This window comes from Gavia stellata, chromosome 10 (assembly GCF_030936135.1).
Source record: "Gavia stellata isolate bGavSte3 chromosome 10, bGavSte3.hap2, whole genome shotgun sequence".
In the NCBI taxonomy this organism is placed as follows: Eukaryota; Metazoa; Chordata; class Aves; order Gaviiformes; family Gaviidae; genus Gavia; species Gavia stellata.
Window position 1 is genome coordinate 31,274,579 of NC_082603.1, and position 13,801 is coordinate 31,288,379.

The following is a 13,801-nucleotide window of genomic DNA, read 5'->3' on the forward strand; positions in this document are numbered from 1 at the left end:
TATTGCTGGCAGAGAAACCCCAAGACATATTTGCATGAGACACCATTTTGGTAGCAGCAACCCATCGCTTTGATGTCACGGGCTCTCTCACCTGGCTTCCTGGACCTTGCTGTCGCTTCCCCTGCAGGTGTAGTTTTGGATGTAAACTCCCTTAGCGCAGTTGATGGTGGAGAAATCCAAATCGCAAACTTCCAGGAAATGCGGCCGCAAGCGCCCGACGGACACTTTGGCAATGTCTGTGAAGGACTGGCTGATGGCGCAGCCGAAAACGAAGCAGCCCACCTGCTTGTAGAGCGCTGCCACGTAAGGGTTCTGGATAAAGGAGCGCGACTTCTCCTTCAGGTAGTGGATGCGGTAGAGCTCTCCTGTTATAATCTGGGGAGGAAACGAAACAGAGAGGTTAGAGAGCAGGAAAGATGCTGTGCAAAACCAGTGATGGGTGGCAAATGCAAGGCTGAGACAGCTCTTTGCACTCCGAGCATCTCAAACCAGGAATACACTTCCACAGCAAGGAGGGAGAGCCCATAGCCCAGCGTCTCTCCATCCTCCTCCTCTTCCCTCTCAAGAAGAGATTGCAGTGCTCAAAATGTTTATGGAAAAAATTCCATAAGCAAGACAAAAAAAAGCTAGATTCTGGTTTAGCATGTTGTCATATCTTTACGGAAGTGAAACAGTGCCCCAGATCTGTATCAACGTAGTGGAAAAAAAAATTTAACATAAACCAGATAAAGAATCAGTGTGTGTTTGGGAAGGAGAGGCCAGATCCACTACCCTCGTATCAAACTGATTTTGGAGGAAAACAAACGAACAACCTCAGAACCTCCTTATCATCCTCTCTGAAAACCATGAACACAGAGGAACACTCAGAAAGCTCCAAACTTTTCAGATTCTGGACCAAAATTTGCCGCCACCAGACCCAATTCAAGCTGCTCAAAGCCTCTGTAAACACCAGCTATTTCTGGGCATTTCAAGGGGTCTTACCATTGCGTGGCAGCAAATTATGTATTTCTCGTTACAGGGCTGCTGGGGTTTGACAGCATTGCCATAAATCACCATCAGGGAGCAAAGGACCCGGTTTCTCATAATCTCGACTCTTAAAAGGCAGGTTAATGAAAATCAGGCTGTGAAATGAAGTCCAAATGTCTCACCTCTCCCAAAGAGGCAAAGACTTAAATTGTTCTCCGTCACGTTACACACCTAGTTTTTGAGCTCCAGATTTACAGCTTTAGGATTTCATTCATTACTTTAAATGTTTTTATACCCGAGTAATAAATCGAGGCGGGTTTTTTTTCAGCCGCCCCCTCGTCCCTGCCCCTCTCTAGTCACAAGGACTGTGATATGTAAAATTAACCGTCAGGAAAAATGCCTTCATGTTAATCCCTTTCTGGAGCAGCCAGCAATATTCCTCCCAGCATGGCAGCCTGCCAGCGGCATGCAAGAGACAAGGCTCCCCTGCCTACCTTTTTTAAAAGCTTGGCACAACCTTTGGAAACTAATAAACTGGAAAAGCATGGCAATTAGACTAAGAGGAGATGAAGCTGTATCATTGTTTGAACTCACTCGTACCATGGCTTGAAAAAACTAAGGTTGACCTAAGGCAGCTGAAATTGCAGCTAAGGAGGCTTTATCAAAGAGAGATACAACTATAATAACAAAAAAATAAAGGCCAAGCTAGAGCACTTTGCTACCATGCACAGAAATACTTTGGGTGGCTGCACCATCATTTAAGGTTTATATGTCACCACTGAGATTTACTCTTGGAAATCTGGTCATGACCAAGGGTTGTCTGGGGAGCTGCAGCTAACCGGCTCCAGCATCATTTTCATTATCTGAGACTCTGAAGACCGTGGTTTATCTCCATTTTGGACCACCTTCCAGCACAAGCTGGCAGCCAGGAAATCTACTGTCACGAGAACGGCAGAGGAGGGTTGGAGCATCTCCTGCTCCTCTGGCAGGAGGCAACTCCAGGGTGTCCTGGATGGACTCGGATGCTCCTGCATGAGGGCATGGCCATTGCCTGCAGCCTCCTGAAAGCCTAAACTCGCAAGAAGGGGAGCCACGAGGCTCAAAACCCATGGCTTTTGCAGAAGGGAGATGAGCTGAATTAAGGATGACATCCAATACCGGCGGATGTGCCCTTACTCCGAACTCACAAACAGATCCACGTAAACCCAAGGCTCTTGGCCTGGGAAAGGCATGTGACCAACAAAAGTCTGGGGATTAATATTTTTCTCTCACCGTTGGTGGTCTGGGTAATTGCACACATGTAGCAGACTGTAAATTGGAGACTTCATTCCCTCGCTAACATGCTGCTGGGCAGCCATGAACCCTCCCTGCTTAGTTAAAGCCATGGCTCAGCCTCTATGAGAAGCTAAAAATTGGGTAAACTTGGTTTTTTGGCAGTGCCGTCCCAGATAAAGCAGGACAGTGAAAAACTAATATAGCACAGATGTGCACGAACTGAAAGGACATCCTGGAAAAAAAAAAGTCTTAAAGACATTAAGCTCTTCTTATGCCTTGCACTTCTGGCAAGCCAGCCACATGGGACATATGCTGTGCCTATGTGACAGGCACAGCTCCCGGGGGACTGTCACACACATTTAGGAAAGACAGTCACTAGCAAAAAGCTAATATCAAGCTTTTCTGTCTGCGAATGCCTTTTGCAGACATTTGGTTCTCATGCCCATTTTATCATTATCATAAGGTATCACCAGTAATCCAATTAGCCTGTAATTACTTTTAGAGCTTTTCTAATCACTTATGTCTCTGGGGTATCATTCCCTGTGTCTAATCACATTGAAGCGTATCACCTTCAACTGTAAAACATCAGCTAATCTGGCTGTGTAACTTAGATCATCTAGGAAATTTATTTTCTTAGGTATTTTTCATAAGCTTTCAAGACATGTTGGGTGTGGGGACACGGCGTGGCTCAGTAGTGGTACCTGTACGAGGCTCAGGAAGAGGAAAATGTCACCTTGCCCTGGCTATTCCAGGGACCATCAACATGCTTCTGTGCCCAAGATGATCAAATTAACCATCTTCCAGCAGGAAGAGCAGTCAGAAGAGATGTGAGAGTGCATAGCCCAGGGACACAAGCCTCTCCAGGGTCAACTGTGTGGCAATTTGCCTAAAGTCAGTAAATATATAGGTATTAAAACCAAATGCATATCCTCTCACATCCTGATCACAGCAAAGGTCTTCGCCTCTACCGTTTACTTAATGAGCACTCCGGGTGTCCTCAAGCCATTTAAAACATGACCTGGACCTTTTACCCTGGGCTAGAATGCCCGTGACGCCACGTAAAGCAAGGGCGTGAAATTTTGGCTGTGCCATCCAAAACGCCAGTTCCCTGGAAGTCCTCAAAACCACTGCCCTGCCTTGCGAAGGCAAACATTGTGAGCGAAAGGAGCGGAGTCAGTGCTTTGTGGATTTGGAAGGAATTCCTATTATGCTACAGTAATTCTGGTATCTGGGTTACATCTGAAAAAGAGGTCAGGCTGACTTGAATTTTCCACGCATGCTGCCATAGCAAAGAAATCTGTTGCTTCAATTCCTCGTTAGCCATTTGTATCACTCAACAGCAAATAACCAAGCTTTTCAATTTACCTTATTAAGTTACATTTGTTGTGGGCACAGCGAAACCAGGGCAGAAACATCTAATCCTTTGGGGATTTTCTTTCTCTTTTAATTGACCTGCTATTTCGTGGTAGAAAGCTGATGGATCACATAGGCAGCTGATTATGTTTCCAGTTTCTGTTCCAACTCCTGTATTTGCCACCGCCTCATTACTGATCAGAAGCACACTCCGCATGGAGCCAGCGTGCCGATAGCTCAGCAGTAATGCGAAAATGAGAGGCTTTTTCATTTCGTTTTTATGGCTTTTCCACACTTGGGGGTAATTCACCTGCAGGGTAAAATTCTGCCGTGTTTATAGAATTGGGGGTCTGGCACCTTTTGGGCTTGTTTTGAGGAGGGAGGGGACATAGGAACAAGGCAGTTTTGGGGACAGACTTTGCTAAGCGAGTATATGTGGTCAGGAAATGATGGAGATAGTCACGGCACGAAGCAGCAAGGCTGGGGATGGGGTATTATCAAAGCAGGCGCCGCGCCATGCTAAAATACCTATTGCCCGTGACATTGCTCCTACGAGGAAAGATGAAAGCTAGGAGGAACAAGTGCTCCAGACCTCTCCATCCCCATCCCTCCCCAGCTGAAGGACCAAGAGGAAGGCAACGCCTCTGGAAAAGCACCTAAGCCATGCTGGCAGCAGGTGAGAAAGAAAACATAGATACTTTTCATAGGGGAATTTCATCTTCAGCTGGAAGCATTTAACCAACAACCAGGAGACAGCTCTTGCCTTCTGCCTCAGCACCAGATACAAGCTGGCGTAAGAAGACTCAGCTCTTTGGGTTGAATTCAGCTTTTTGGCTGACATATAAAGCTCTCACCGTCCAATCGTTTCCTAGCACAGCTCTAGGAAACCTGGCAGGAAAAAAGAAGTGAGGAGGCATTGGGACAGTGGTGCATTAACTACTTTTGACAGTGAGGACTCTGTGAATACACTCCCCACGGAAGGTTTTAATTGTCTTTTTAATATGGCTGTAATATACAATCTCTTAAAAAAAAAATCTAATATTAACCTGTGAAACTTTTCCAGGCACTGGTTAGCTGAAAAGATGTATCTTTTTTTTTTTTAAACCTTATAAAGTAGGCAAATACCAAGAATTATTTGAATAGGGACAAACCATGCCAAGTCCTGACTGACACTCAAGTCTTTTTGCTTCTACTCTAAACTCCTACTGGAGGGCGAAAAAGCTCTTGTGGAGCCCACAGACTTGCCCAAACAGCTTTGGGCCTGTTTATGGGCTTCAAGAATAATCTCATTCCTCCCATTACAAGCTTTCATTTGCAAATGTTTACTGCTCCACACTTACGCGGAAGTCAAATAATCGCAGAGGAGATGTGCACCTTGGTAGATAGTGTGGACACACCAGCAAGACTGCGTTAAACCCCCAATGCCGACAGGACGTTGGTGCCATCAGCTAGAGGTGACAAAAAGCCATCGGGGATGCCCAAAGGACAGGAGAGGAGCTTTTGGAGGTGGTACTTACAGCGAGGATGGCGATGAGGATGCCCGCAGCACACAGCACTGCATCGTTGATCGTCTCCATCGTCTTCAGCGGGTACCTGATACTGTCATCGTCGCAGTAGAAGCCCCGCTGGTAGGGCTGGATTGTGCTCGTTTCAATGATGAGGAAGGGCAACCCAGCTAGAAAGAAGGGAGACAATAATCAAACCCATCAGCAATGCAGGCAAACACAAGCAACTCACCAAAAAAAAAAAAGAAAAAAAAAGACCCAACTAGAAAACCCCTTGCAAACTACACAGCACCATTCCTGATGCTTTTCTTTTCATATTGCTATCTTTCCAAAGGGAATAGCATTGGGATTTGTTTTTCCAAGTCGCTCTTGTGGGGAAAAAGCATCTCCCCTGTTACGGTTATCAGATGTCCGCACTGCCTGGTTTCAGTTAAGCCTTGTGCATTGCAAATATTAACTTACAGGAATGGACCCCTAAAGCAATCCCTCTGCAAAAAGCCATGAAAACGAATCTGGCACTTTTCTCCGGGGAGGGCCCGATACTCTGCTGAGCGCCCTGTGGCAGGGCAGCCCGGAGCTGCGCAAACAAACACTGGAGGATCCAGTATCAGCACAGCTTCTCCTACTGGGGCAGCCCAGCTACACTCCATCCCCATTACTTTTATGCCTTTGAAGCCGTCCTCGGCTCCCTCCTCTGTGTATTTACAGGGTATATGTACGTTTGTACCTACTAATGCCATAAGACTACATGCTTTGAGCAGCTGTGGGACACTCATCCTTGACACGTCTGTGCAAGGGGAACCTGAGCACGCACCCAGCCAGCCCATCCACAAGAGCTGCTGAACTCCCATCAGAGTCCGTTCACCTTCAATTGCATTAAAGCCATGTGAAATCTGTTTTTAAACGCTGTTTCTGAGCCCCCTGTGAAGGAGACCTGTGTCTGCACAGCTCGGCTGGACCTTTGCACCAGGCACGGAGCAGATGTGCTCAAAACCACAGGGCAATGGGTTAGGACACACATTACAGAGGTGACACCTCAAAATTGCTGCACGTCTGTAAGTCTGTATTCTTCTAAGTCTTTCAGAGAAATACAGCATTGCCTCAAACCTGGAAGGAGAGCCCTGGGGTATTTCCCAGCCATGATGTTACCTGGGGCAGGGCACCCTCCTTCCCTTCACCTCAGTTTCCCCATCCCTCTTTGCTATTAAGCCTATCACTGAGAGGAGCAGTACATCCTCACCAAAAACAAGCCCCAAATTCCCTGAAACCTGTGTTCAGAGTAAATCACAAACCACACGGTACAGGAAACCCTCCTCCCACTTGCAGAGCGAAACCCAGGCGAGGGGAAAACAAACGCACAGCAGTTCAAGCTGTCCTTGGGCCAAGACAACAGGACTCGCACCCGGATCCTACAGAAAAGCACTAGGGAATATTTGTCAACCACTAACTTGCTGAAGTATCTGCGGGTTTGTTTACACAGCAAGAAGTTTAAGACATCAGAGGGTTCTCCCTTCTAAAATTATAAATAAATAAATAATGAAGCGCTGTTGGGTTTGACCGAAATTTGTTCACGGTACATTTTTAGTGATCACAATCTCCTAGATGTGACTAGCAAAGGTACCATCCACGGAGTTAAAAAGTGTCATCAAAATAATGTTCCCCATCTCCACGTGAACCACTTTCTGTAATTCACTTTGCACAATCCATTTTGGCTCATTTTCCTGTATATTAATAGGTTTGCCTAATCCAGGATTATTAGGGGGCTGTTTTTCAGTCTTAAGAAAAAGGGAAATCTCCATCATCTGTGAGCAGGGACAACCACACACAGACCTGAAGCCTCTCGGGTACCCAAGAGCGGCCAGGGCCACCGCTCAGGACCCCTTTCAGATCCTCTCCAAAATCTCTGAAATGGGTTAATTGCAAGCGCTGGGCCCCGCAGTGCTTGGCAGGGCGGGACGGTTTCCACCACACGTGTGAACCGGCGAGGAAAGGTTTCAGAACCACGGGCCCCGCTCAGATTTAGTAAATAAAATCGGACATCTCATGTGAATCCAGTTGATCTTCGTTCCACTATTTAACCGTTTTGATGCCTAGCCAGCTTGGCCCTGAAACATGCCTCTGATGCCAGCAATCCAATATTAATAGGCCACTTAAAAAAATCCTTAAGTTTCCCAATGAAAAATTGCAGAAGAAGAACTAATGTCGCTCGGCGCGATCCAATTTCACATGCACTTGAAACAGCGGCGTAACAGTTGAACTCGGGGAGTAGACATGCCACAGTTACGTGGCTTATTGTTATTTCTCCAGTTCCTCTTGTTAATAGCTTTCACATGACAGGTCTGTAAAACACATGTTCCCACAGACAATAAAATACATCTGAAAGCTAAAACTGGCTTTAAAAAAAAAAAGACAATAGTGTTCCTATATATTATGTGAACCCAGGAATAATAAAGATTTGTTTTCCCTTCATTCATTGAACAGCATGGGGTAGTATTTCCGCGTTTCAATTATATGTACGCTTGCCACAGCTATAATAAGAGCATAAATGACCTATATGGTATACATTTTCTTAAAGCGCGCATAGGCATAGTTTAGAAAATCTAATGGTTTTGTTTTCTCTCCTACGAACTTGTGGTTTAGCGGGATATTGCCAATCAAGTCTTGACATTTTTCCAGCAAAACAGTAACCTCAGATTCCCTTTTTTTTTTTTCCACCCCTTCCCCCCCTTTTTTTTTTTTAAACATGAGAAACATAAACATACTCTCCATAGCTGAACGGATATTACTTAGAAGACATAACATGCCATTGATTTCAAGGGCTGGGTGAGAGGCTGCTCTTTCAGCCGTAATGACCCAAGGAAGAGAAGACCCCAGCCCATGGCAAATGGTAAATCGTGCTGAAGACGACTCTTCTTCCACAAGGTTATTTCTTGGAGGACAGGTTGTCTAAGTCACTAGGTCACCAGGTCACCACCCACATTTTTTTTGGCCAGGGGGTTCCAGCATGGAGAAGCCCATAGAGGTACCAAAAGGCAGCCAGAGAATGGGTTTTGCAGAGAAACACTACAGAGGGAAGTCTGGAAGACGACAGAAAATTAGATGTGGAGAGAGATGCCTTTGGGATCCCTCAGCAAAACACCAGAGACATTATTCACACTAGAAGATCTGCTGGAGGCAAAGGTATCCAGAAGTGGGGCCACAGCCCACGTGCCCTTGGAAATGGAAGGCAAGCAGCATAGGGTTGTACCATGAAGATGGTACATCAGGCCTCATCACTTCTTCTGCCCCAGTCTACCTCTCCAGTTCGGTGTTTTAACAGGAAATTCAGATTATGCATCCCTGGCTGCACCGATTTGCATCTACAAATTCAACAGCTGAACTCCCCCGTAAGGGTGCTAAGTTTTCAACCTCCACCACTTCCCACCCCTACCCACGGTACAAAACCGGTGAGAACACAAGAGGCACATTTCAGAAAATGGCAATGAATGGCAACTCGCATCGAAGTGAGCGATAGGCGTATACAGCAGGCAAAAAATTACGCTGATTTTGGGATGGTCACTCTCCTCCAAAAATGGTCCTTACTTGGCTGTTCTGTCTGTGGTTACAAATCACCAACGTGTACAGATCACCTGCAAAATCTTTACTAACACTGTAGAAGGGCCTCACATCCTCCTTAATATTGGTATCTCCGTGCTGAGAAATTACACAGCAGCTTGTGGAACGTAACCTAAGGCATGGAGGCAGCCCTGGCACATCCACGTAGGACTGTGTAACCAGAGAAGCACTGTTATCCCTGTTTCACAGACAGAGGAAACTAAAGCACAGAACAATAGAGGGATTTGCTTATTCCAATGCAAAAAAAAAAAAAAAAGGTAAATGGAGCTGAGATTACCTTCTGAACTGTAACATCCTTCACAAGGTGAAGGAAAGTTTTTCTTCCTTATATAAAGGGGATTTTTTGCTTTAATAACAGAACAAGGAAAACCCAACCACATGCTTTTATCTAACTATGCTGTAGGAGATCAAACAGGGCTCCAAACCATGAGCATAACAGAAATCTCTTGGGGGCTGATCCTGTCCCATCCAAGCCCACAGCAGTTTTGCCATGGGGTCCATGGTGTGGAAAGTGGCTCGGCCCCACTCCGAGCGGCACGGAGCAGGTGTGGACACTAACGAATTGTGTGAGGCACCACAGGACACCGTGGGGCTGGACACTGAAAAAAGAGGTTGCTTTTGTTGGGAGGAAGTCCAAGTGACTTGGTGACCTCTAACTGCTGGTGTCCTCCGCTAAGATATCTCAGTGCAGGGTTTAAATTTATTTGTCTTTCCATTTAATAAAGCCAATCAAGTTCGGAAAGCTAGCACCAAGGTAAAAATATTCCTTTCCTTGGTTAGCACCTTTATTAAGGGGCAATTAATAGGCAATAATCCTGGGAAGGCTGGCAGCACAAGAGCTAAAACCCTACCACCAAGCCTAAACAAAAACCCTTGCAAAACCCGCATGTCTCTCTGACCAGCTGGAAACGTGCATAAAAATGAAAGGCAGAAGAAAAGAGGGCTCTGTGTTGGGTATAGCACTTTGAATCTCAGTCTTTGAAAAGTTAACACTTGTGCAGATTTAATGGGCGAAAAAAATAATTTAAAGAAAGAGGATAAGCTTTCGTTGGCCACCCATCGGAAAAGCTGCAGAGGGAGCGGGAGGGGAAGAGGCATTTCTGCAGTGACCCACCCATGCAGCTCTCATCCTCCCAGCCCAACCTTCACCTTTGCACTAAATTAAACATCATCATGGTCTTTTCTGGGGTTTTGGGTTTTTTTTAATGTTTGGTTTTGACAGAGGTTGGTTTTTTTCCACTCAATCTTTCTTCTTTCAACCCTGCAGGTCAGTGGGATGTTGCTGGCTATCTCAACAAAGCAATGGTCATTTCTAACAAGCACTCTGTGATGCATTTGGCTGCCGATGTCCAGGCCCTGGGCGTGTTTTTAAGGTTTCGGTAGATTAGACATCTATCTTAATAAGTGAAAAAGATAATTAAATAATTTGGCAGGGCTGAGCAGGCATCTAATTCCTCATTCAAGACACACTCTGTAAATATTTGGGTACCTACAAGTGACAGGCTTTCTATTTGAAGTACTTAGTGGCTGATCTTGGGTACATATAAACCTTATTTGGTTTACAACATTTGTACATGTTTTAAAATGCGTAAAGAACTAGATTAGCCTACAGTAGGCTTTTATTGGGGCTTTAAAAGTGGGCTTCCCAACTTTAGAGAAGAATTGCCCCGCTGCAGATCAGCCTCCGCAGCTGCTGCAAGAGTGAACAACTCTTGAAGCCAGTTGACTTTAAATTTTATCTGTGTGTATATATATACACACATGCGCACACAATAACACAGATAGAAGTATTTCCACATTTCCATCACATCAGACATATGCTGACAATCACTATAGGGCCTGATTCTGCACCAGCACCAACAAAATGGGTGGGGAAAGGAGGGGTAGGAGCGTGGTCAACCAAAAAATAATCTCAAGGGACCTGATCCACAGCCCAGAGGTAGCCAAAGGAAGGATCCTGCTGCAGGATGGATTGGGCCATTATGTTGGGATTTTCAAAGGTCTTGATGTGCCTCATTCCCAACGGGTTTTGACAAGAGACAGCTAGGCTAACATCAGAAATACAGAGTACCTTCAACTGCATATTTTATTACCTGCTCAGTCATAATTGTTCTTCACCTCAGTTCCAGCAGTCCAGACAACTGCTCTGTGCATCTGCCTGTATTTTGGAAACACATCTAATATCTGTGTTTGCAAAACAGAGTCCCATTCAACTCTATTACAGTTCCACTACTCTCAGCTACACAGACGCATAAGGATAGACAATTCTCCAAACATACAAACAAACCCTAGACTTTACTGTAGAACAGGTACCTGCTTTAGAGTCCTAAAGAACCTATAAACAAGGATCCACATATATTGCATTCCTCTGATTTGACCTGTCCGGAAAAGTCCTAGGACACAACAGGTTGATTGCTACAAAACCCAAGATATTACTTCATTTTCTACTTGCTGTAGGTTCTCCCATGTAACTCACACTAACCTTTGTGCCTACCTATGTCAATCTGTCTGGTGTTCTTCCTATCAAGAGGGTGACATTTCAGTCCATTTTATTATTATTAGTTGTATTTCAGCCAAATCATAGGACCTTCAATGTAAACTTCACAATTTTTAGGTCCACCAGCTGCTACAGAGTCCAGGAGACTTCCCAGTGAGTAGACACAGGTTCATTTTGACCTAGATGATGACATTTTCTAGGTTCTTACTTTTGGGGTTTTTTGTTTGTTTGTTTTGTCTTTTTAATAAGAACTGGTTATTCAGGAACACTGGGCAAAATGCCTTCTCATGCCTGCTAGTGCAATAGCCAACAAGAAGAAAGCAGTGCAATAGCAAACAAGAAGAAAGCCAAGAACATTCATTTTCTAGATGGACAACCCTGTAACATTGATGATCCCAAGCTGCAGAGGTATTTGAGAAGTGCCTCTAAAAAGAACTAGTGGTGGTGGCAGGAATGACAGGTATCTCTACCTGCTGCCCAAACCCATCATCCAGAGGCATACCCATCCTTTGCAGTAAATACAGCCCTGTGCGACCTGGCGCGTGCTCATTGACCCAACCACCCTGGAAGTGTGTTATAGAAAAGCTCTTGGTCACAGATACTTTAAACCAAATGTCAAATTATTCTCACGCACTGCAAATTCCTCTGGATTCAGAACCTTGGTAGAAACGCTTCCTCGTGCAGCTGGAGCACAATGTGCCAGCCCCACGCTCCAAGAGCTCCAGATGAACGGGAGTGCTGCCATTAGTTTTGCTGGGAGAAATACTGCTCTTTAGAAAGTACCTGTTACCTATTTCCAGAGGTGAACACCACATACAAAGGAAGAAAGAGGAGAAGGGAATTCTAAGAAGTGTGTTAAGTTGTTCCTCCTGGGAATTTGGCATGAGCTGATGTATTAAAAGAGCTTTATATTAAAGTGCACACATATTTTTAATACATAAAAAATGCATTAATAAGAACAAAAGGTCTTATCCAAGCCACAATACCTAGATGCATATGAAATTCTGCATTTGTGTAGTAAAACAGATTTAAGCCAGACTAGCCGACCAGCAAAAGTTGGAGAGGGTGAATATAAAAGACATTATCAACGGGATTCCAGAGCCAGCTCCAGTCAAACATGATGGAAACAAAGCCATCATTTCATATTGTCTACAGCAAGGAATAAAATGCAATACGCCATGAAAACCCCAACGCGTCAGCTTCTTCTGAGGGACCTCTATACATCCAAGTGTTTTGGAAGGTCTTGCAGATATGACAAGTCTGACCTAGGATGACCCAGCTTGAACAGAGGCAGAAAAAAAAATTAAAAATAAGTCTGTGAACTCTGCAATACTCAGGGCAAATGGATCGTGTGAAAAAATACACTGCGGTGACTATTATGTTTTCAATTACAAACGAAGCGAACACGGTTTACTCTGCCGGTCAGCGGGGTTTGGAACAAGCCCTGCCTCACCACGACTCCTCCGGGCTCTGCCTTCGAGGAAGGACTCGGACCACTGCCCGGCCCCGGCAATGCTCGCACTGCGGGAAAGGGGCACGACACCCCATTTCTTTGGGGAAAATCTGTGAGCTTTCTTCCAAACCCATGTAAGGGTGAGAAGAGCTGCTGCTCCCCTTCAGCCACATCACCCCACCGACACACATTGGCTGCGTGAACCCTAATACTTCCCAATGCAATAACAGATCTGCTCCACACCATCAGCCTCTATTCAAGAGGAAAGTTCTGTGGGCTGTTGGTGTGCTTTAATACATGAAATAACAAGCAGAAACTCCGTATCTCAGCTTACTACCCCAAACAGCACCACATATAAGCCCTGGCTCCTTCTCTTATGCACAGCCACCCCAAACCCTAACAAGAGAGAGTGGAAATATAGAACTGCAGCCAAACACAGTGCAGTCGACAAAATTCTCTCTATTATTTTTAAAATCAATAAAGATGCAAAGCATTTGAAGCAAAAATAAAGCCACTTCACCTGGTCAACACAAAGGCCCTTAAAAAATAAATAAATTCATTTGCTGAACTTCCCAAGCTTCCTCTCCCCCTTCCCGGAGCATCCCTGCCAGGCACTGCAGCTGCAATTAAGCACGTTTTTGGGAGCAACTGCCCCTGTGCAGGAGGCGGCAGAGCCCGCATCCGCAGCACTGAAGCCTGCTGCAAGTAGCTTTCTGACCCAGTTCTGTCAATGTACCTATTGTAAATGCAAAATCCTCCTTCGATTGGAAGCAGCAGCCACCTGCACAAATAAGGCCGGGTTATAACTCTGTAACCGAATACAAGCAGTGAAAGCTTAAAAAGTTTTGTAGTCCAAAAGGCACTTCTGACCTCTTCCTTAAAAGTTCACTAATCACTTTTAATTCATAATTTATTTCCTCTTAATATACTTGCTTTATATAATACCCCCCTTTTTTTCCCCTCCTTCTCCTCCTTTCTTTTTTCTGGAAGTTCCCCAGGAGAAAATGGTATTACACAACTCCCTTGATTAACTGGAAATGAAACTTTTCCCCCTCAGTAGTCGAAATTTGGTAGAGTTTCCAGGATATAATGCACAGTACAGAGTGCTGAAAGGAAGGCAAAAAAAAATGAGCATGA

At 45.0% G+C, this 13,801-nt stretch overlaps 1 protein-coding gene across 1 annotated transcript in view; it reads right to left on the minus strand.

Annotated features, from left to right (window-relative positions):
- PLPP3 (phospholipid phosphatase 3) overlaps positions 1–13,801 on the minus strand; it is a 45,544-nt gene that overhangs the window by 15,671 nt on the left and 16,072 nt on the right. Inside the window, exons 2-3 of the mRNA XM_059821762.1 lie at positions 5,112–5,269; positions 92–375 (exon numbers count right to left, since the gene is read on the minus strand). Coding sequence (XP_059677745.1) covers positions 92–375; positions 5,112–5,269 — 442 coding nt within the window. The remainder of the gene's footprint in view (positions 1–91; positions 376–5,111; positions 5,270–13,801) is intronic.